Source organism: Trichoderma asperellum, chromosome 3, assembly GCF_020647865.1.
Source record: "Trichoderma asperellum chromosome 3, complete sequence".
NCBI lineage: Eukaryota > Fungi > Ascomycota > Sordariomycetes > Hypocreales > Hypocreaceae > Trichoderma > Trichoderma asperellum.
This window is the reverse complement of record NC_089417.1, coordinates 1,926,089-1,946,369: the sequence shown is the minus strand read 5'-3', so window position 1 is coordinate 1,946,369 and position 20,281 is coordinate 1,926,089. Positions and strand designations below refer to the sequence as shown.

Below are 20,281 nucleotides of genomic sequence, written 5' to 3'. Positions count from 1 at the left end.
CGTCCATCATCTCTGAGGTGGTCATAAGAGCGTCGGTGTAAGTGAGGAAGGCACGACCTTTTTTCGGCTGAGATGGCACCACATTGACGTATCTTCGTTTCTGAAGAATCGATCCTGCCACAACGGAGATCTTATCGAGGCGCAAAAGAAGGTAAGAGCAGCCAAATAACCGAAATTTTGACGTAATGGCTTCATCTGCAGTCGGTGAATGGGAAATTCTGCGGAAAGAACACTGGTATTTCGCTAAATGTCTCTGTAACTATGTCACCGCCCTCGCATTCCTTTTCTTATTCGCAGTCGTGACTGCAGCCGTAGTAGGGCGCATTTCTTTAGCTGGACAGACCATGTCCGAAGTGTAGGGCTGCGTAAAAGGGCCTGCGAAGAAAATTCGCAATAATGATCCAAGTGTTTGATGGGAGGTAGAAACAGCTGCAATGAGCCTCTGCCGGAGTGCCCCATATAAACATTTACAGTCCGATCACGATTAAAATCTTTCAAGAATTATAGACAGGGATCTGAAATGTGCCGTGAGAAACGGCATGTAGAGTATATATATGCTATCTTCGAAAATACACCAATGTATTTTGACAATTCAGCACCGAGTCGAGTGAAGCTATTGCAATATCTGTAACGTAGTTTTAATTGGCCTATGCCCGCATGCATAGGATTTTAGTACGTGTGTGTCTCACCTCATAAGGAAAAGCCTGGAACTTATTAGTGGTGACGAATGGGCACATGCTCCAATAATCCAATGCGTCAGCTACCAAGGTACTAAGTCTACTATAGTAGGTGTTTCACGCAACGTCAACGTCAACATCATTTGGCCGTCGTGGACACCTTCGCTGTCCCGATCTCATTGTCCTTCACTGCGCCATGCGGTGAAATCAAATCATGTCTGCTCACGGCCTATCCAGCAGCACGCTGCCACCTTTCAGAGAACAAGTTTTTTCTAGATGCTATAGCAGTCGACCGTTCATCTACCTCAAGCGCGCAGCCATCGCGTTAAGCTATCCCATTCGTGGTATCTGGTACTTTTCGCGGAGGAGGGAGTTTTGGCCTCTCTTTCTTGGATGGCTAGTGCCTCTATCTTTAATATCGTTCTTCGTATACTTCGTACTATTCTCATTCGCTTTCCTTCCGCAATTCTTATTTCTGGCCATCTTCCATGGCTGGGGCGCCTGGTTTAACGCTGTTGTGCTCGTATTGGGTGAAGGTCTGGTGATAGTGCAGGGCTTATTCGAGGGATTCTTTGTTGATGAATGCCGGGTGGATGTTTTCGACGTAAGCTTAAGACACAAGAAGGTTCAGCTATTCATTTACCGACTAATATTTTTCTCAGGCAACGCTCATCGACCTCTCGTTGAAGGATCTGATAGCCCCCCATCGCATCCTGTTTGACGATGCGCCTAATTCTGTCAAAATGCTGGGAAAGCCGACAAGTCCAGCATGCTTCAACCCTTGGAGTACCATCCAGATTGTAGAGCTTGTGTTCTTCCTTCCCCTCAATCTCATCCCCTATGTTGGAACTATCGCATTTATTGTCATCACTGGAACTCGGCTCGGTAAACTATCGCATCATCGCTGGTTCCAGCTCCGAGGCTTATCAAAGGCAGCACAAAAAGATGAGATCAAGAGGCTCGAATGGGATTGCGTTTTCTTTGGAACCATGGCCATGATCCTTGAGCTAGTTCCGGTGCTATCTTTCTTCTTTCTACTAACTACGGCAGCAGGCTCAGCCATGTGGGCCGCTGACTTGGAGAAGGCGAGGAGGGAAATCGAATCTGATAGCGAGCGCGTAACTTCATACCAATACAGAGACGAGTTTCCCTAGGCCGCGAAGATTGATATGGAAGAGATGCATTTTATGAACTTATCTACGTCAGTAGCTTAGCGACGGCATAGATTTACTCACCCACTTCTACTTGGCACCGCCTTCCGACAAAACAAGTTAATATGAGGGATTACACTCTCTCCAAGCGTTTGTAAGCTGAAGGGAAAGCCGCAAGCGCATTTGTGCTCCGCAGATAGATCTCTTGTAACACCTAATACCAAATCTAGGAAGTAATTCAATACTATTATCTAAAAACGCTTCGACGCCCGCCGTTTATTCTTAGTAGAAATAGCTGCTGTAAGATTAGAGATTAATTGCGTATGTTTATACAGCAGTTTTTATTCATAGCCATTGCTTTTATAAGATTGTTGGCTTATTCTGTGTCATTAAGCGCTTCCAAGGTGTTAGTACAGCAGCTCTGGGCCGTAGCTGTGGCAGCGAATAAATTAGTACCTGGGGGATAATAATGAGCACCCTGGCCTAGGCCCCTAAGCCGGCTACTAGAGCTCTAAATGCGTCAGTACCCAACCAATACTACTACTGATAGCACACAATTATTAGATCCAGCAACTCGTGGTGCTGACGCAAATGTATGCCAAATAAAACAAATAATATATGAAAATACCAAGCCATAGTTGGATTCATAATTTCGTGTACGGTCGTGCATGCCAGATGTTGAGAGCATTCGACAGCGGCATTCGAATTGGCACCCGGAGGCACCCTCAGATTAGACGTCTTAGTCAGGATTCGCACACACTGCCCACTAACACCTAGAGGTACCCATCTAACACCTCTTCGTCATCGTTCAGCCTAGAATACGCTTTATACCACCAAACCGACACATAATCAACACCCGAGTCCTGCAGCCACCCCTACGGCTTCATTGACTTAGCTCTCAACGACCGACTCGACGGCATTCCCTCTACCGTACTTCGCCTTCTCATTTCCAATCACTACTCCGACTTCATCTCTCAAGATCGCAAATTCGCCGCAACCATGGCTGAACGGAGCCTCTCCCCGATTCTCGCCCAGCTTAAGCAGTCTCCTCAGATGAGCTATCCTGAGGCCAGCGCCCTCCTCTCCAAGGCCAAGCTTCTCCTTCTCAGCGTAAACGCCCTCACTCCGAATCCCTCAGCGCCCTCGAACCTCCTCGCCCTTGCCCGGGAGACATACGAGCAAGGTGCCCTATTCTCCATCCGCGCCAAGAACGCAGATGCCTTCACGCGCTACGTCCAGCAGCTCCAGCCCTTTTACGAGTTGCCATCGGCTACCCTGTCTCCTAATCTCCCCGAACGCAACAAGGTTACAGGATTAAGCTTGCTGCTGCTCCTCACCCAAGGCCGCTATGCCGAGTTTCACTCAGAGCTGGAAAGTCTGGCAAATCGAGACGGTGGCGGAACCGATGTCGAAGGCGATCGTTACCTGGGATATCCTGTTCGTCTGGAGAGGTGGCTAATGGAGGGAAGCTACGACCGTGTATGGAAGGCAATGAAGAGCAGTGAGGTGCCCTGCGACGAGTATAGTGTTTTCTCAGAGGTACGTACATGAATGATTGCTTCGTGTTGCCTTTTCTACAGCGTGCTAACTTGGAGAATTGAACAGATTCTCAAGAACCAAATACGCTCCGAAATCGCCAGCAGCAGCGAGCGGGCCTATCCTAGCCTTCCCATAAGCTCCACCAAGTCCTTGTTATTCCTCAACTCAGAAGGAGAGGTTATTCAGTTTGCCAAGCACCGCGGATGGATTGTGAAGGAGGGTCACATATACTTCCCCAGTGCTGCCGCTGACGGTGAAGACGGGGCTAGTGCCAAAGACATGAGCCAAATGATCATGGAAAATACCTTGGGCTATGCTCGCGAGTTAGAAACTATTGTGTAAAGATTATCGAATTAGACACGGTTCATGTTACATTATACGGGATACCTCACAATGTGTATCAGCATATGCTGTGACAAAGCCTGGTATCATGGAATCTAAAGCACTAATAATAGGGAGCGTTTTATGGTTCATGAATATGTAATTTTTTTTTTTATTTAAACTCAATTATATCATCGCTCTCAGGCATGGAATCTAGTAACCAGCTCATTTGTTCAATATTTAGTTGAATTCCATGACTAGGATATAGCTACGTCCTTTTAACCCCCCTTGTACAGTTCTAAGTCCAAATTAAGTATCTATGAAAACAGCCTCAAACCGCTACCGTGTTTGCCAATCTCGCAAACTTCGCACACCTTACAGATCGATCCCTTGTAGCTAGAGTGGTACTTTGATCCATCAAATGCACACTCTTCGAACGGAGCTCCGCTATAGATCGGAGTGTGGCTGGCAGCACAAATCTCAAATTCTGCAAACTGGTCGAATTCGATCTCAATGCTGTCGTTTGGATTGCGCTCACACTGAGCCTTTGTCTTCTTGGCCTATATTGGGATAAGTATATAATCTGGAATGGAAAAAGGAAACAGTTGATAACTTACGTTTTCGACGATTTTGCTAGAACCTCCATTGGCAATAATGCGGTTTGCGAAGCCCAAAGCGGAGTTGTAATTTTTGCTCTTTATCGCCACTTTGATGGCGCTCAGCAACGCAATTTGTCTGTGAGGCACCTCGATCTTCGGAATAGTAAAGTAGGCGGATAACTCCAGACTCCTCTTCACTTTAGCGGGGTCTTGTGCAATCTCATCGATCGAGCCAAGGTTTCTCCTCGCCAGCTCGATATCCATGGCAATGCTGTACTCCCTTGCTGAAACAATTAGTTTCTTAGCCTCCGCCACTTCGCTCTCGCTAGAAACAGCATTGACAAGGATTGCATGTAGAATTCCCTTGAAGATGCTGGCGCCATCTTCCAGCTTGTTAGCTTTCATAGAATCGTAGCCCTTTTGTAAATCGTTGGAGGCCAAATGTTCTAGATCGCGTGGGATAATGGGCAGAACTTTTCGAAGATCCGTTTCATCAACAGTACGGCGGACATAATTAAGAAGGGTGGGCAAGTTAGCCAACGCCGGGAGGAAGGTCTTGGAAGATTGATAGACCTCCAAGAATCGAGGCTTTAGAGGGGCAAACTGGACTGCGCCGACCTGTCGGTTCAGAAGCTGCATGGCCGTTTCAAATGAGCCTCCAGCAACATGGTCAACTGCCAGAGGTGAATTTCGTGCCCAAATATCAGCCTCGCAGCTTCCAGCACCGCCTGCCTCTGCACTATCGACGTTCACAAAGTCATTGTCAATTTCGGGCACATCGTCGTCGCCCATATCCCAGCCTGCCGCATCATCGTCGTCTTCGCCAGCAGTAGCAATGAGCTTATCTGCGGTTTCCTCCTTTGTAGCATGCTCAGCTTCTATTCCATTGGCGGTGTTCGATTCGTCCTCGAGAGACAAGCCTTCTACCTGGCCCAGAAGAGCACTCTCAAAGTACGACTGAGAGCTAGCCTTGTTGGGCCAGTTGCTCTTGAACGTGGATACGACTGGCTTTGGCGGTGCCAACGGCTTGCCCATTGTAGGCAGAGTTAGCTGATCTTCAGTGAGACCAGAAGCCTCAAGAATAGCCTCGCATTCTTCTTCTAGCCCATGGGATTTAGCTGTTGCATACGCAAGAGGATCTATGATACAGTTAGCGCTGCAGTAGAAGAAGAGGGCGTTGAGGGTTGGCCGTATTACTTACACAGATCAATCTCTTTCAACATCTGAATGCGATCTTCGACATCTCCAAGATACACGGCGTTTTGAAATCGGGCAGTGAAATCTCCACGATGCTCCGCAATTTTGGCCATTCGCGCAAGCTTCGAATGGTCACCAGTCGCCAAGTAGAGGAATGATAATTTGTCAAACTGCTTCAACTTCTGGTAGCACATCTCCACAATCTGGTGGTTGCCATGGGCAAGTGCTTCAGTGCCCAGTCGAGTCCAGAATTTTGGCTTATCTAGCTCCTTGGCCATCTCTACAGCAACATCTAAGTTGCCGCATTCAATTGCCAGGTCAAAACGAGTAGTTGGATCCTGTACAAACTGCAGCGCAATCTCAGGATAGCCTTTCTTCTGCAGGTATGAGATAATAGACTGGCCGACAAGACTGGAAGTACGGATAATGTGAAGCATTTCTTCATAGTTCCGCTTGACCAGCGCCATTTTGAAACGATACTCTGTTGGGTCAATGCGCAGAATTCGAGGCTTAGCCGCTCGATCTAAGCAGTAGACATTCCGCCCCTTAACGCGTACTAAGTAAACCGTTTGGTCGAGGGTACGAACAATACCATTGTCGCCGTTCAGTAGGGCATACTTGACATGATTCAGGGTTGAATATAAAAGAATGCCCGCATCATCCCAAGTGGCGCTCTTGATGCGAATTGTCTCATGCAATGTACTGATTTGCTCCAGAGTCTTTGTTACAATAGTCACATTGTGTTTGCTCAGTAGAGCAGCGTATAGACCATCATTTGACCACACAATGTATTTAACGCCGGTGATTGCAAGCTCGGCGGTGGTCTTTTTCTGCTGAATGTCGTAAAGATAGACTGTCGTCGGCGTAATAATAAGGAGGTTGCCAGTTCCTCCAAAGTAAATATCAGTAGTTCCCGCTGGAGGCTTGAACGAACGAGCTGTATTGTTCGACAGATCCTTGATATCAATTGTTTGGTTGGCAGTGTTTAGCACGGCGAAGCGATTTCTGGCAACAAAAATAGCAGAGTTGCCCGATCCTCGCTTGGATTCTGTCGGTTCGATTACGCCAGATCCGTCTCTAGGTAGGCTCAGAAGTTCATAAGAGCCACCATCAGCAGGAGTGGTGACAAGAATAGATCTCTCGGCAGGGTTGTACGACAAAGTGCGTGGTGAAACCCAGGGGCTGCCTAGTTTCTTCAAAGACAGCAAAGTTGGGCTTTCCACATCCTTCTGGAAATCGTACGACCTGACATGCTTCTCCTTGGTGATGTAGAAGAGGGTATTTTGGTGGACAGCTGAAGCGGGACGCTCGCGTTCCAGCTTGAAAACCATGACACCATTATCATGGCCAGCTGCGAACAAATTGATTTCAGGATGAGCTGCGATAACCCAAAAGCGGTCGTTTTCTCTCTTAAAAGACTGCACAGCGGTCCTCTTATTGAGATCCCAGACTCGAATGGTCTTGTCTTCTCCGGCCGACAAAATGAGATCCTGGTGTGGGTGGAAAAGACAACCTGAGGCATTCTGGAAATGGCCGCGGCAGGTGTCAACCTCCCAAGCCTTAGTCTCGCTCATGCGCCAGAGCTTCACCAGGCGATCATCGCCTGCTGAAACAATCAGAGGCATAGTAGGATGGAAAGCCACCCAGTTGACACCACGATCATGGCCTTCCAAGACAAACTTGACAACTGCATCTGTATTACCAAACATGTCGGTTTGGTTTTGGTTTGCTCGCGCAATTTGATCTTCGTAGCTCATCGAAGTCGGTGCTGAGTGCTTCTTTCGAAGTCCCGAAATATCCCAAACTCGGACTGATTGATCAAGGGAGGCTGAAACGACGAGATCTTCCTTGGGGTGGAATTGGGCGCACATGGCATAGTGATTATGCCCGGTCATGGTACAAACTAGAGCATAATTAGCATCACCGTGGCGGACCAGAGCTCAGAAAAATCAGCAACGTACTCAAACTTCGATTCTGCCAGTTCCAGATTCGAATTGTTTGGTCGTCGGAGGCAGAGAGAATCCAAGGCAGTTCATGATGGAAGAAAACAGTTCGAACGTAATCAAGATGGCCGTTCAGCGTAAAGAGGCATCGTCGAGTCTGGTACGACCAGACTTTGATCTTGTAATCATCGCCGCCCGATACGAAGAGCGGCTGTGTTTTGTGAAAGTCGACGCCACGGACTGGGCCATCGTGCTCCTCAAATCGATCTATCAACGTGCCCATCCGATAATCCCAGAGCTGGATTGTGGAGGAGTGAAGCGCCACGAGGATCCATGGCCTAATACACCAGATCAGCTTTCCAAAGTCTAACGCTTGATAGGAGAGGCGCAGCTACCTTTTCGGGTGGAACGCGATTCCCTTGGCTCTTGATGATTTCGATTCAAACTGGAGGGCCATTAGTCGACACGCCGGGCTGGGCAATCCGTGAATAGCATACCTTTGTCAACATTCCTGGGGAAGACTGCATTGTGGCGGGGAGGTGAGGTCGGAGCCTCGCACATCAAGGGAAAGGAGCGATTAGATGAGTATAGATGCGTCAGAGAGGTGTAGCTGAGCGGCTCGATAGATCTTTGCTGGCCACAGTAGCTGCTCAGGCCTGGCCAGGGAATCAGCGTAAAAAGGAGCGAGATAGAACAGTGCGTCGTATTGGCAACAGCTTCCAATTGAGTATCGTGTCCATCTCCAATTGTGGGTACTGAGCCAATCTCAGCCCCGCAATATCATTGGACGTGACGTTCTCACCGCCTTAGGCGCCTCACCCCTCTTATACCGGGTACAATCCACGATCCGTTTGATACATAACGAGTGTTTGAGAGTAAAATAAATACAAAAAAAGTTTGAATAAATGCTGATCAATTTTTAAAAGAAGGAATCATGAGAATTTAATTATGCATAGCGTTTATAATTGATGATATCCTTCTAAATACTAGGTAAGTGAGATATATATGTATCTTCTTGGTAAAGCCATGTCACTGCTTAGATGCATATTCCATATAGCCTCTCCCCGCTGCCCCTTTAATACTGATAGTGGGGGAGCTGCTTTGGCATATGTGGCGGCAGCGCCATACGTGGCGCTGATTTGCTAACGTTAGGTGCGTGCATGGCCATTTACGTTTAGCTGTACCGTTTTGGACAGCTCTCAATAGAGGATTAGACCGCCGACCTTCTTATATCGCACCCTTCGAGGAATTTTGTCATCCAAACGTAGTTATTCTGCAGTCCCAAGCTGCTCGTTTGTCCTACCAGTCAATGGTGTTTGGCATCATTTAGTGAGGGACTGACTTAATCTGGCATTCAACGCCTCCATATATACTCTGCGGGCCCTCACCTATCATGACACGGCATCGCTGGCGACCATGGAACTTGATTGTCGGATCTATGCTTGCTCTGCAGGCCCATAGCGCTCCCTCTGTGAATGTGGGCATGAATGCAGCTTTTCCTGCAGGTCCATACTTGCTCGAACTCTTGTGATTATTTATCCAAAGCCCTTCCGCCGTAAGACAAATAACTAAACAACGCTGGCAGAGAAACCGCGGCAGCAGAGAATTCATCATCCTATTTTCCGCTCCTGGACCGAATTGCTACTGGATATTTCGCCTCTGCATCAACAGACGCTGCTTTATATGTGAAATTCCTTCAAGTCTTGCAAGAAGATGGCTGCCTGTCTAGCGCCGAGGGTCTGTCCACATTCAAACTGGCATTGTCTTTGCGATCTGCAGCGCCTCGAGTAGAAGCTCATTACCAATACTATTCCACTGTTGTTTCCCCTACTCTTGGCGAAGGACCTGAATCAGAATGCTTCAATTGGGTGCTGTTGGATGGGAAGCAGTATTGCAAACCCGAACTAGAGGAAGTTATCAAAGATGGTCTACTGTCCTTGTATGTATGCCTCGCCTTGAAAGCATTGCAAATTCTGACATACTCTATAGGCAAAACAAGCATTTGCCATTTGATCGAGTATTAGGCGCGGGCAGAGAAGCCATCCTCTATGCTGACATAACTTCGGAAACGTTTGGAGAATACCATAAAGCTCTTTCAAAGGCCGCAGCAGAAGGCTCTCTGAGCTATCGAATTAGATATCACCGCACTCAAACAACGCCCAGAGCAACTCTTCACATGAGTGGTTATGGTGTTGAGCTGGCATTAAAGAAGACGGACTATATCGTCATCGATGATCGACTACAAGACGAAGAATCTCATCATCAGAATATTGGTGCCGGTGCCGGTCTCGATGACAGTGAAGATGTGGCCGATATCAAGCCTTTGACAGCATCAGATCTCTCGTCGCTTGGATTGAAAGCGACATCCTTCATATTGCAAAGTGATGACCCGTTGGAGACACTAGTAAAGTTGACTCAGGATCTGCCCAAGTTTCTAACTTCAATTGTTGCCCACAATGTTTCTACTCGATTCGAAAAAGAGTTTAAACTTAACAGCTTAAAAGGAGTACCGGGGGGTCTAAACTTGCTATGGCTAAATGGTGTTCAATTAATTGAGCGTCAGATTGAGCCATTCGCTCTTATTGAGAGACTGCGCCAAGAACGAAAACTAATCGATGGCTTTCGTGCTCTTGGACTGAACGGAAAGCAAGCGGTATCTATTCTCGGCCATCAAGATGTTTCTACCGCGAAGGAAGGCGGCGAGGCACTGAGATATGATTGGACAGATCGGCTTGAAGATGGGCGAGTTATCATATGGTTAAACGACATCGAAAGCGACGACGTTTATGAGGATTACCCAAAGAGCTTGACATCAGTAAGTCGTAACAAAATGGGGGGAAACCCTGCTCAGGAAGCCTCAGTGCTAACATCTCCAGCTACTGCAACCGTCATATCCTGGACAACTGCCGCCCATTGGGAAGAATATCTTTACTCTCATCGCACCTGTCGATTTCTCAAACCCAGAAGATGTTTCATACATCATGCAATTGATTTCTTTCATTTCTCGGGGTATCTCTATAAGATTTGGCCTTGTTCCTCTAATTTCAACTCCTGAGGCCATTGTTAAAGCCAAGATAGTTTACCACCTATTCGAGAATTATGGTATCAACGGCCTTTTTACTTATCTAGGGCAGCTCGAAGACGCCACTAAATTGACCAACGAAGAGCTCTTTGCCAGAATAACCGGAGACCATGCACCACTTGTGGACTCGGACAAAATGAGTCTTGCTGAAGTTCTTGAAGCAGACACCTACGAGCAACAGCTCGGATTCGCTCAGCAATGGATCAAGCGACTAAAGGTGGACACGCCGATTCGACCAGTGTTTCTCAATGGCCTCCCAATTATCCGCGATGAGAATTGGATTCAAGAGTTGGGAATGCAAATCGGGGAAGATCTTCGAGTAGTGCAAAAGGGAGTTTTTCTCGGAATGCTTACTGATGACGACTGGGCCCCTGGGATTTTCCTCAATAAGGCACTCTCCAGGAGAAATGACTATATAACACCCGACGATGAAGGGAAAGGCCTCACTGTGCTTAACATAAACAAGATTTATATTGAGCATGCAGATCTTTTCAGCAATATCCCCGTCCTCGAGTTTGCTTCCGAGTCACTAAAGGAAGATTGGTCGGCAGCGACTGTCATTGCTGACCTGACAACGACAAGTGGCAAGGGTCTAGTTCTATCCGCTCTCGAGTTCAAACGCCGCAACTCAGGTGCCAGAATCGAGATCGTTCACAATCCTGTATCATCCGACGGTGCTGCCTCGATAAATGCTGCACTCATGGCGAACCTAGGGTCACTGGGCGACATTCAGGACATCAGCGAACTTTCCGATTTAATGCAAACACCAATTGAAGATAAAAACAAAGATGGTTATTTTGAGGCTTTACAGAGATTCTTGGGAGCTTCGAAAGTGCCCTTGGGAGCCCAAATGATTATGCTGAACGGCAGAATGATTGGACCCATTTCGGAGGACTCCGAATTTGATGTCGATGACTTTCAACAATTTTTGGAAGTCGAGCAAGCGAGGCGCATACTCCCAATTCTTAAAGCAGTTGAAGAACTTGGCTTGGTCGATAAACTCTCCACTCCCCTGGACGCAGCTAAAATAACGTCCATCGCTGCCCTATCTACAATTTCTGACCTGCCTGAGGGAATTTTTGAGTCAGCAACGTCTGCTCGAACCAGCCTTTATGACAAATGGCCCTCAACGCATACAATTGAAAAGGGTGACCCGGAAGCTGCGAGCGTTCACATAGTTGGGCTCATAAACCCAGTAAGTGAGCAAGGTCAAAGATGGGCTCCTATTTTGAAGGTATTGTCTGAGCTAGAGGGAGTTCACTTGAAGCTTTTCATCAACCCTCCAGAAAAAATTGAGGAGCTTCCAGTCAAGCGTTTCTTCAGGTATGTCTTGAAGTCTCAACCGACCTTCAATGATGAAGGCGAGGTTAAAGGACTACAAGCTACCTTCAATGGTCTGCCCTCCGAGGCTTTGTTGACAACTGCTGTTGATGTTCCGCCTGCATGGCTTGTAGCACCTCTAGATTCGATTCACGATCTCGACAACATAAAATTAAGCGCAGTGAAGACCGACGTTCATGCCACATATGAGTTGAAGCACATCCTTATTGAAGGACATTCTAGAGAGGGCAAAGCATCAGCACCGCGAGGAGCCCAGCTAATTCTCGCCACCGAGAAAGAGCCCCTTATCACAGATACCATAGTCATGGCGAATATCGGCTTTTTCCAGTTTAAGGCAAATCCTGGAGTTTATTCTATCCGATTGAAGGAAGGCCGCAGCTCCGAGATATATGAGATTGAGAGCATTGGCGCTCAGGGATGGAATCCCGTTCCTGGCGATAACGGTACTGAGCTCGCATTGATTGATTTCCAAGGCGTGACATTATATCCACGTCTCCGAAGGCGAAGTGGCATGGAAGCGGAAGATATCCTCCAAGAAAAGGACACCCAGGACAACAATATCATCTCCAAGGGTATTAAGCTGGCAGAAAGTCTCTTTGGCGGAAAATCTAAGACGAAGTCGCTATCTGAACGAGAACACGCAGAGATCAACATCTTCTCCGTAGCCAGTGGCCACCTCTACGAGCGCATGTTGAACATCATGATAGTCTCGGTTATGCGCCATACAAATCACACCGTCAAGTTTTGGTTCATCGAACAATTCCTTTCTCCTTCCTTCAAAGAATTCATACCCCACATGGCAGAGAAGTACGGCTTCAAATATGAAATGATCTCGTACAAGTGGCCTCACTGGCTACGGCAGCAGAAGGAGAAGCAACGAGAAATCTGGGGCTACAAAATTCTATTTTTAGACGTCCTTTTCCCCCTGTCTTTAGACAAGGTCATATTTGTCGATGCCGATCAAGTCGTCCGCACGGACATGATCAACCTAATGAATCTCGATCTAGAAGGAGCTCCATATGGATTTACACCCATGTGTGATTCCCGCGTTGAAATGGAGGGATTCCGGTTCTGGAAACAGGGGTACTGGGCAAACTACCTTCGTGGGCGCCCTTACCATATTTCCGCCCTTTATGTTGTTGACTTGCGACGCTTCCGAGAGTTAGCTGCCGGTGACCGTCTTCGACAACAGTACCACTCACTTTCAGCGGATCCAAATAGCCTTGCCAATCTGGATCAAGACTTGCCGAATCATATGCAGTTCAATATCCCCATCCATAGCTTACCTCAAGAGTGGCTATGGTGCGAGACATGGTGTAGTGACGAAAGCCTCGTCGAAGCTCGCACCATTGATCTATGCAATAATCCGCTTACAAAGGAGCCCAAGCTTGATCGAGCAAGAAGGCAGATTCCCGAGTGGGTTGCTTATGATGAAGAAATTGCCGCGTTGCACCAGATCTACAAAGGGGAGGCGGCGGTAACTCCTGGCAAAGAGAGGCTTTCTGAAGGTGGAGAAGAAACAGCTGAAGTCGGGGCAGAAGACAAAAACACTAAAAGTCGGAGACTAGAAAGCGATGGGACACATACGAAGGACGAGTTATAAAAGGACTAGTATTCGCATGCATGTATTAAGTGTCTCACCGCAGCCACTTATCGCTTCAATACCAACTAGGTTCCGCACATGTCACTATAATATGTTTACGACATTTTAAGTGGATATTTTTAAGAAAACAAAGTCTATTTAGGCAAGCATCGTTATGGAATAGATATAAAAAAAAAATACTATGATAATTCATAAAGGGCCATTGCTCAATGAATGAGGAGCAAGCATATACTACCTATCCCTTAAAGATCAAGCAACTATAGGTGTAACAATAGATATTCGAGAGCTAGAAGACTTGCTCCATAATGAACGGGCCATTAAGTTGGATAAAATGTATACCTCTGTAATCAAAATAGTCTGATCTTGCCAGTGACACCAGCACCCGCGCCTGTGCTTGTCGTTTTTCTGCCAGCGCCGGTATAGTTTGGCGCCCCTGTACCAGTTTGCTGGGTTCCGTTCGTGTTATCATGGTTTTGGTGGTTTGGCTGTAACAATCGGAAACCAGCAATATCAGACAACTGGTTGTTTAATGAGGCCGGAACTGCCTTGCCACCATAAACTGGTCCAACAATCAGGGCAATCATAACAACAGCGAGAACGAAATAGAGGATAGCAAAACGGATGACACGACGACGTCTAAGTTTTGACTGCTTCAAAGAGTAAATCGGAGGGCGGATTTGTTGACTACAAAGAATGTTAGTACAATGTGCGATTGCTTGATTTCGCTGATTCAGTTACTTACCTGGGCAAAAGCCAGAAGAGCATCATTGAGTGCAGTGTATCAACACGAGGAATGAGAATGACCGGAAGCATGAACATCAACAACCAGTGTCCGAGAATGAAATCAGCTGCAAACATGCTAAGTTCCGTAATTTTGCAAAGGAACTCACGAGCAGGCTGTGAGACGGAGTGCCAGCCCATAGAGTACCATTTTCCAGTCCAGAAAGCAATGTTAGACTGGTCGGTTTTAAACTCTCGCGTCAGAGTCAATGAGACAATCAGTTTGAACAGGAATCGCTGGAGCGATACCACCGCAATCATACCAGCCATTGTACGGGCAAAGTTGAATCCTTCGAGCAAGAACAGTACCTCAAAGAATACCAACATGAAGATGACAGCCAAAGCATGCGCAATAGCAGCCAAAACACTACCGAACTTTTTGCAGCACATACTCAAGAGAGGACCCATAAAACATGCCATGGCAAACATAACCATCAACACGCCAGCATTGATGGCCACCGGGCCAAAAGCGACAATCAGAATACGGACAAGGGAGGCTGTAGGCTGAATCTTTGGCGGGTTTGCACCCTTGGCAACAGTCTGTTTGTCTGCTAGGACACCAGTTTGCGCGTTGATGAACAAGTACGGGATGACCGTTACGACAGCGAGCAAGAGCGGCGTAAATATTTCGGTGAAGAAAATATTGGCAATGGCTGCTCTAGGAACATCACCTGACATTTTAGCAGATTTGTCGCCCAAATTCTTACGCTTGTAGCCAGTAACTCGTATACGGGACAGTCGACAAAACGCAATCCACGAAGAAGCATGCGATCGCGAGTTACCACGCGACAGCCAGCGAAGATAGTCACGATAGTCGATGAAAAAGTCGGTCCATGCAAACTGATGGGGGTTGTATAAGAAGGGCGAGATAACCAATCCCATCAAGGTAATCCAGAAGTACGCGAGTGCAGGCTGCCAAGCGGTGACGGTGGCGAATAGCAGCATCATCAATAATCTCGCACCGAAATAGATTGATGGTGCAGCAAATCGAGAATACAAAACACCAAATGGAATGCGAGCTGTGGCGAAACCACGACCTGTTCCAATATATCGTGCACCGCCAAACGAAATGTTCTGTTGCACAGAGTTCGCGTAGATCTGAGTGACGAAAATTTCAAAGAACGGTGAAAGTGAGAAGAATTGTTTCAAGAATCGACTAAGAGCTCTCCAAATACCACGCTCAGTCAGTTCCTGCACGATAAGAGGAACGAATGACAAGAAGAAGACGAAGAAAATTGAGAAAACACAGCGTTGAACCCAATCCATCAATGCGTCCGTGTTTTGACAACCAGTAGGAAACAAAGGATCAGTGATGGGCACTTGTCGGTTGTACTTGCATTTGACCGTCTCGTGTCGCAGAGCTCCGATGTTCATCAGCGAGATCATAAACATTTGGATAGACAGCATAATGAACATGTTGTTGACGTGAAAGCCGGCATGAGCATAATAGAATGACAGGAATCGGTCCAATGGAAGTTGAGTTCCCAGGTAATGGTACTCTCGAGAAAGAAGCTGCTCGCCCATACCGGTACCGATCTTGGTGGTAAAGTTCAAGATAGAACCAAAACCAAGATCACGACCTTTACCGCATTGATAATATTCACAGTGCTTGATTCGACCACCACGTAACATGGCATTCATACCAGCGAAAATATCTTCGTTCAGGTGCAGTCCCTTCTGAGCTTTAGAAACACCGCCGCGAGTTGTCATGAAAATACCATTGAGGAAATCAGGATGACCATAGTGAAGCTTGCCTCCGATTTGAGCCATAGTACGTGCGAAGAGAGTACCGAAAGTTTGTTCCTTTCCAGCAGCAACGTCACCAAGAATACCAATGTTTTCTGAGAAAATATACTCGCGTGCACCAAGAATAGCAACGGGAGCAGGAGAGTTATTTTTAACACCAGGGGTATATGGAGATACATTTTCTGTCTTCATCTCCTCGAACTCAGCGAGCACGCTTCGGATTTTCAGGCATTCTTCCAGGTAGTTGTCTTGGTTGGCATCGATAAGCTGGATGTATTCACCACGGTAGAAAATCAGGGAATGATTTTGGTTGTCGGATTTTCCGTCGCCAAGAATTGGGTTACCAGAAAGTTGGATACGGAACTTCGGGCGCCGCATACCATTTTCCATGATTTCCGAGTGGCCGTCAATAAGGGCGGAATACAGTCGAGGTTCTTCACCCTCGGCAACAGGTGGCTCTTCATCCAAATAGGCAATCTGCAAGTCGGGATAAGCGCGAAGTAGGAATTCGGCATTCTCCATTTCTTCTTTCTTGAACTTGGAATAACGCTGCATGGCCACACAAATTCTGAATTTACGGCGGGCCATACGCTCAAGCTCTCGCTCAAGCTTATCAGTGTTACCACCAAACATCTGGACGACTTCGGGATTTTCGACTCTGTACAATAGCTTGATAGCTCGGCTATAGTTCATGAAACCAGAGATTGTTCTGTAAAGAGTTTGGAAGCGTAGGGAAGCCCAGATTCGTGTTCGAAGGGTGTATTCAGGAGCAGAAGACTTGAATCCGATACAGTAGAACGGGAGGTCGTCGATTTTGCTTTTCACCGTGTCTTTCTCATTCTTTTCCTCCTCGCCGCTCATTTGAGATGTCTCGTCAGCCAAGATTTTGGTGTCTTTAACGAAGCAGTCCCATTCGTGTGGATGAAGTTGCTTGAGATATTCTAGAAGTGTCACCCTAGAATATGGCTCATCTTCACGAATAATTTCTCGCAGAGAAAGAAGGATCTTCTCTCCGTAATGAGGGATCATAACAGTAAATGTTGGCATGTTATCTACAGGCAGCGGCTCGGGAATGGGCGTAGAGAGAGATTGGGCAAAGAAAGAAATTCGGCGTTCTGCTTCGCTGTTGCTAGGAAAGAACTCTGTCTTGAAAGAATGATCTTCTTGGGAGACAAAGAAAGTAGGAGCCCGCAGTGTTCTCTTGCCTTCTTGTTCTGATGGGACCTGATGATACAGCAGCTTCTGTACGTGATCGATAGCGAGAAGATGTTCTCTGTACATGGAAATAACAATAGCATTCCAAACCTGAGAAATCAGGACCTTGGGTTTATATTTAATTTCCATGTCGGTCGTTGCCAAGACCTTTGAGTAAATGCGTTTCGGCAGACGAGAGAAAATGTTTCTCCAGGGAGTCCAGATGGACGAACCGATGTAGAACGATCGTGCGATTGAGAAGAGTGCATTGACCAAAACATAGAACAAATATGTATCCAGGAAGAAGAAAATCAAGTCAGTGAACATCATGAGACCCAGAGTGATTTTCGGCTGATTCTTGCACAGAATGTCTTTGAAAAGCTGATCACCCTGGCATTCCAAATGCATGATCGAAAGATATCGAACCGGATCTTTGAATGATAGAGCCAAAAATACATACGACTCTCCAAATTTGACTCCGAATACTACTAGCCATAAGAAGTATGAGACCGCCATGTCATTAAACGCCAATGTGGGCCAGGCAGCTGTAAATGTCTGACTAGCTACGTATCGTCGAGAGTTGGTTAGCAAGTAGCTGCCAAACAAGCCTCCCAGAGGCATAACGGCGAAAAAGAGGAAACTTATGACAGCGATGATGAAATGCACAATGCCGATAGCGTGGTCGATTGGGGAATTCTCATCTTTGGCGGGAAACATGAAAACTTTGACACCTGGAGCAACATTGAGAACGAGCACAAAAAGCAGGAAAAATAGCCTTTTGGTCAGATGTTGCGCGCCGGCCCATCTTCTTGGGACATAAGCCCATTCCGCTAGAGTTGCAAGAACCTGGATCAGCGAAGCAACAGCACCTCCGAAACCAACAATAGAAAATTGCTTAGCTGCGGAGGGAGACTGGTTGACTTGCTGCTCGTAGTTCTTGACCAACAAGGTAGGGGCGTTATGAGAGGTATAGAACCAGAACATTGTGAGATGGATAATCCAAATGCGGTTGAAGTTGGTCAGGAGATGGAACCAAGAACGTGATTCTCTGTATGTCTTGAAGAAACATTTCTTCCAGTTGACATCCTTTAACTTAAGGTAACGTTCGGCGGGAGGAACATCAACCAACTTGCTCTTGTCTTGCAGAACAATGCGCTCAATGCCTTCGGGATACCAGAATAGCTGGTTGCAGTCATCGTAACCAATAATGTTCTTGTGGTCTCGCTCTCGTCTGACATAAACGCCGTCCAGGATTTCGTAACCTTGGTCTCGACAATACTGGTAAAGGGGAGTAATGACGTTGTTGAGAAACGTGAACTCGTCAACCGGCTCAACCAGCGCTTGGCATGCAGGAGAGTTCAGGTAATCATGCGCGCATTTGAAGATGAAGCAGAGTAATTCTGGCATGAATCGAACTTGGTTTGCCTCTCCCCAGCAAAGCAAGTAAAGGGCAATCTGACGAACTCGGTCGTGCTGGGACATGCGATTCATCCGGGTCTTCCAGCGATACTCAGCAGCCTCAAGACTATCATCACCTTCAAGATCCTGCAGCGTTTCCGCTTCGTTTGCTGGGTCATCCCCCTTCTTCTTCTTATTCTTGGCTTTGCGCTTCAATCCCTTGGATCGATTGGCAAACCCAACCGAATCATCGAGATCAAGGTGGGCCGCAAAATACCACTTGCGGTAGTTGGCATTATCACCTCCTATGTAATCGCTGTGTAATGAGAGAAGGGCTTGATTGGGCGTCATTCGCGAGGCTCTCGAGTCCAGCAGTGTCATAAAATGATCATACATATTACGCATGCTGTCTCTCTGGAACCCGAACTTTGACGTTAGGTCGAGGAAAATGTCTTCAATCTCCTCTTTGGAGAGAGGGATTTGGGCATCGGAGGTCCACGCTGGATACGGCTCACGCGAGCGCTGCCCAGCTGGCAGAACATTGCCATAATCCATGCCGTAGTTAGGTGTTGATGCTCCTGATGACCTGTTGCCTCCATAAGAAACTTGGGAAGACGGAGGCCTGTATCCTCTGTTGCCGCCCTGAGGGTCGTCATAGCTGTTGTATCGCTCATCTCCGCGGCCATAATAGTCCATCTCGGCAGCCCTGGCCATATCCGACCTCATTGTAAAATCGCTGAAAGTTTCAGAGTCTTCTTCAGAGCCGTGGCGAGCGCCTTGGTTGTAATTTTGATCATAATAGCCTCCATGGTTCTGGTAATCGTCATGATACTGATCGTCGCCCTCGTAATACCCGCCATCGTGATGGTAGGGATTGTTGGGGTCTGCATTGTAGTATCCTCTGCTTCACAGTCAGCTTTACACATTCATAAGAAATGTCGCGTTCGAAAGGTCATACGATTCGTCATAGTAACCATCTCCTCCTTGGTGACCACCACCGTGCCCTCCATGGGCGTCGTAATTGTGATCATAGTACTGGTCATCCTGGTAGTATGAATCGGTTTGATTGTTTTGGTCGTACTGGTCATGATGACCGGCCGGATACCCCGACATCTTGAGCAAATGTTACCTGCAGACACAGCTCGAGATTAATGATCTGTGATGACGGCAGGACAATGTAGATGATAATCCTTACCTAGATGTTGGGGATCATGAATTGGGCTGTGTTGCAAACAGAATAAAACGAGTGATGGAATGCAAATGGGACAGCTAGCGGTAGCTCGCACGAACAGAGGCCTAGCAGTGTGACCTAGTGACGAGAAACGCTTGACTGCAATTCAAGAGTGGACACTTTTGTTTCAATAAGCAACGACGTGATGTGCACGAGAAGCACTTGTGAGAATAGAAAAAAAAAATCACAGCAACAACAAGACAGCAAACGAGAGACGTAAGGACACTATGAAGAGACAAGAAAGATCAGCGTCAGAAAGAAAGACTGCCAAGGACAAGCAAGCTGGCGGGAAACAGGAAACCTCTACAAAAGTGACGGGAGATCACGTGAAATCATACTGAGCTGCCATTAAGGGGCGCCCTCCCCCTTTACACTTGCACGGAGTACGGAGGTATCGTGTGTATCAGTGCTGGAAAAGAGAAGTGGGGATGCTAGGAAAGGGGGGCACACACGCTTGGATGGCAAACAGCTCAAGTTAG

General features: G+C 47.1%; 5 protein-coding genes across 5 annotated transcripts; 3 read left to right on the top strand and 2 right to left on the bottom strand.

The window, feature by feature from the left end:
* Nucleotides 1-782: 782 nt before the first annotated feature.
* TrAFT101_005206 (uncharacterized protein) lies at nt 783-2,124 on the top strand. Its single transcript, XM_024904355.2, has 2 exons — nt 783-1,281; nt 1,340-2,124. Exons 1-2 carry the CDS (start codon nt 892-894, stop codon nt 1,829-1,831), a joined length of 882 nt encoding a protein of 293 aa, XP_024757598.2. The 5' UTR covers nt 783-891; the 3' UTR covers nt 1,832-2,124.
* A 470-nt stretch (nt 2,125-2,594) lies between these two features.
* On the top strand, nt 2,595-3,971 carry TrAFT101_005205 (uncharacterized protein). Its single transcript, XM_024911055.2, has 2 exons — nt 2,595-3,367; nt 3,434-3,971. Exons 1-2 carry the CDS (start codon nt 2,828-2,830, stop codon nt 3,707-3,709), a joined length of 816 nt encoding a protein of 271 aa, XP_024757599.1. The 5' UTR covers nt 2,595-2,827; the 3' UTR covers nt 3,710-3,971.
* Nucleotides 3,841-8,121, bottom strand: TrAFT101_005204 (uncharacterized protein). The gene is made up of 6 exons (XM_024910749.2): nt 7,925-8,121; nt 7,823-7,872; nt 7,446-7,765; nt 5,489-7,387; nt 4,306-5,426; nt 3,841-4,248 (listed from the first exon to the last, which is right to left on the bottom strand). The coding sequence occupies exons 1-6, from the start codon at nt 7,952-7,954 to the stop codon at nt 4,006-4,008; spliced, it is 3,663 nt and encodes a 1,220-aa protein (XP_024757600.1). The 5' UTR covers nt 7,955-8,121; the 3' UTR covers nt 3,841-4,005.
* A 490-nt stretch (nt 8,122-8,611) lies between these two features.
* On the top strand, nt 8,612-13,852 carry TrAFT101_005203 (uncharacterized protein). The gene is made up of 4 exons (XM_024905472.2): nt 8,612-8,954; nt 9,013-9,366; nt 9,417-10,242; nt 10,304-13,852. Exons 1-4 carry the CDS (start codon nt 8,821-8,823, stop codon nt 13,451-13,453), a joined length of 4,464 nt encoding a protein of 1,487 aa, XP_024757601.2. The 5' UTR covers nt 8,612-8,820; the 3' UTR covers nt 13,454-13,852.
* Nucleotides 13,595-20,055, bottom strand: TrAFT101_005202 (uncharacterized protein). The gene is made up of 4 exons (XM_024900865.2): nt 19,767-20,055; nt 19,530-19,700; nt 14,196-19,472; nt 13,595-14,137 (listed from the first exon to the last, which is right to left on the bottom strand). Exons 2-4 carry the CDS (start codon nt 19,682-19,684, stop codon nt 13,801-13,803), a joined length of 5,769 nt encoding a protein of 1,922 aa, XP_024757602.1. The 5' UTR covers nt 19,685-19,700; nt 19,767-20,055; the 3' UTR covers nt 13,595-13,800.
* Between the last annotated feature and the right edge of the window lie 226 nt (nt 20,056-20,281).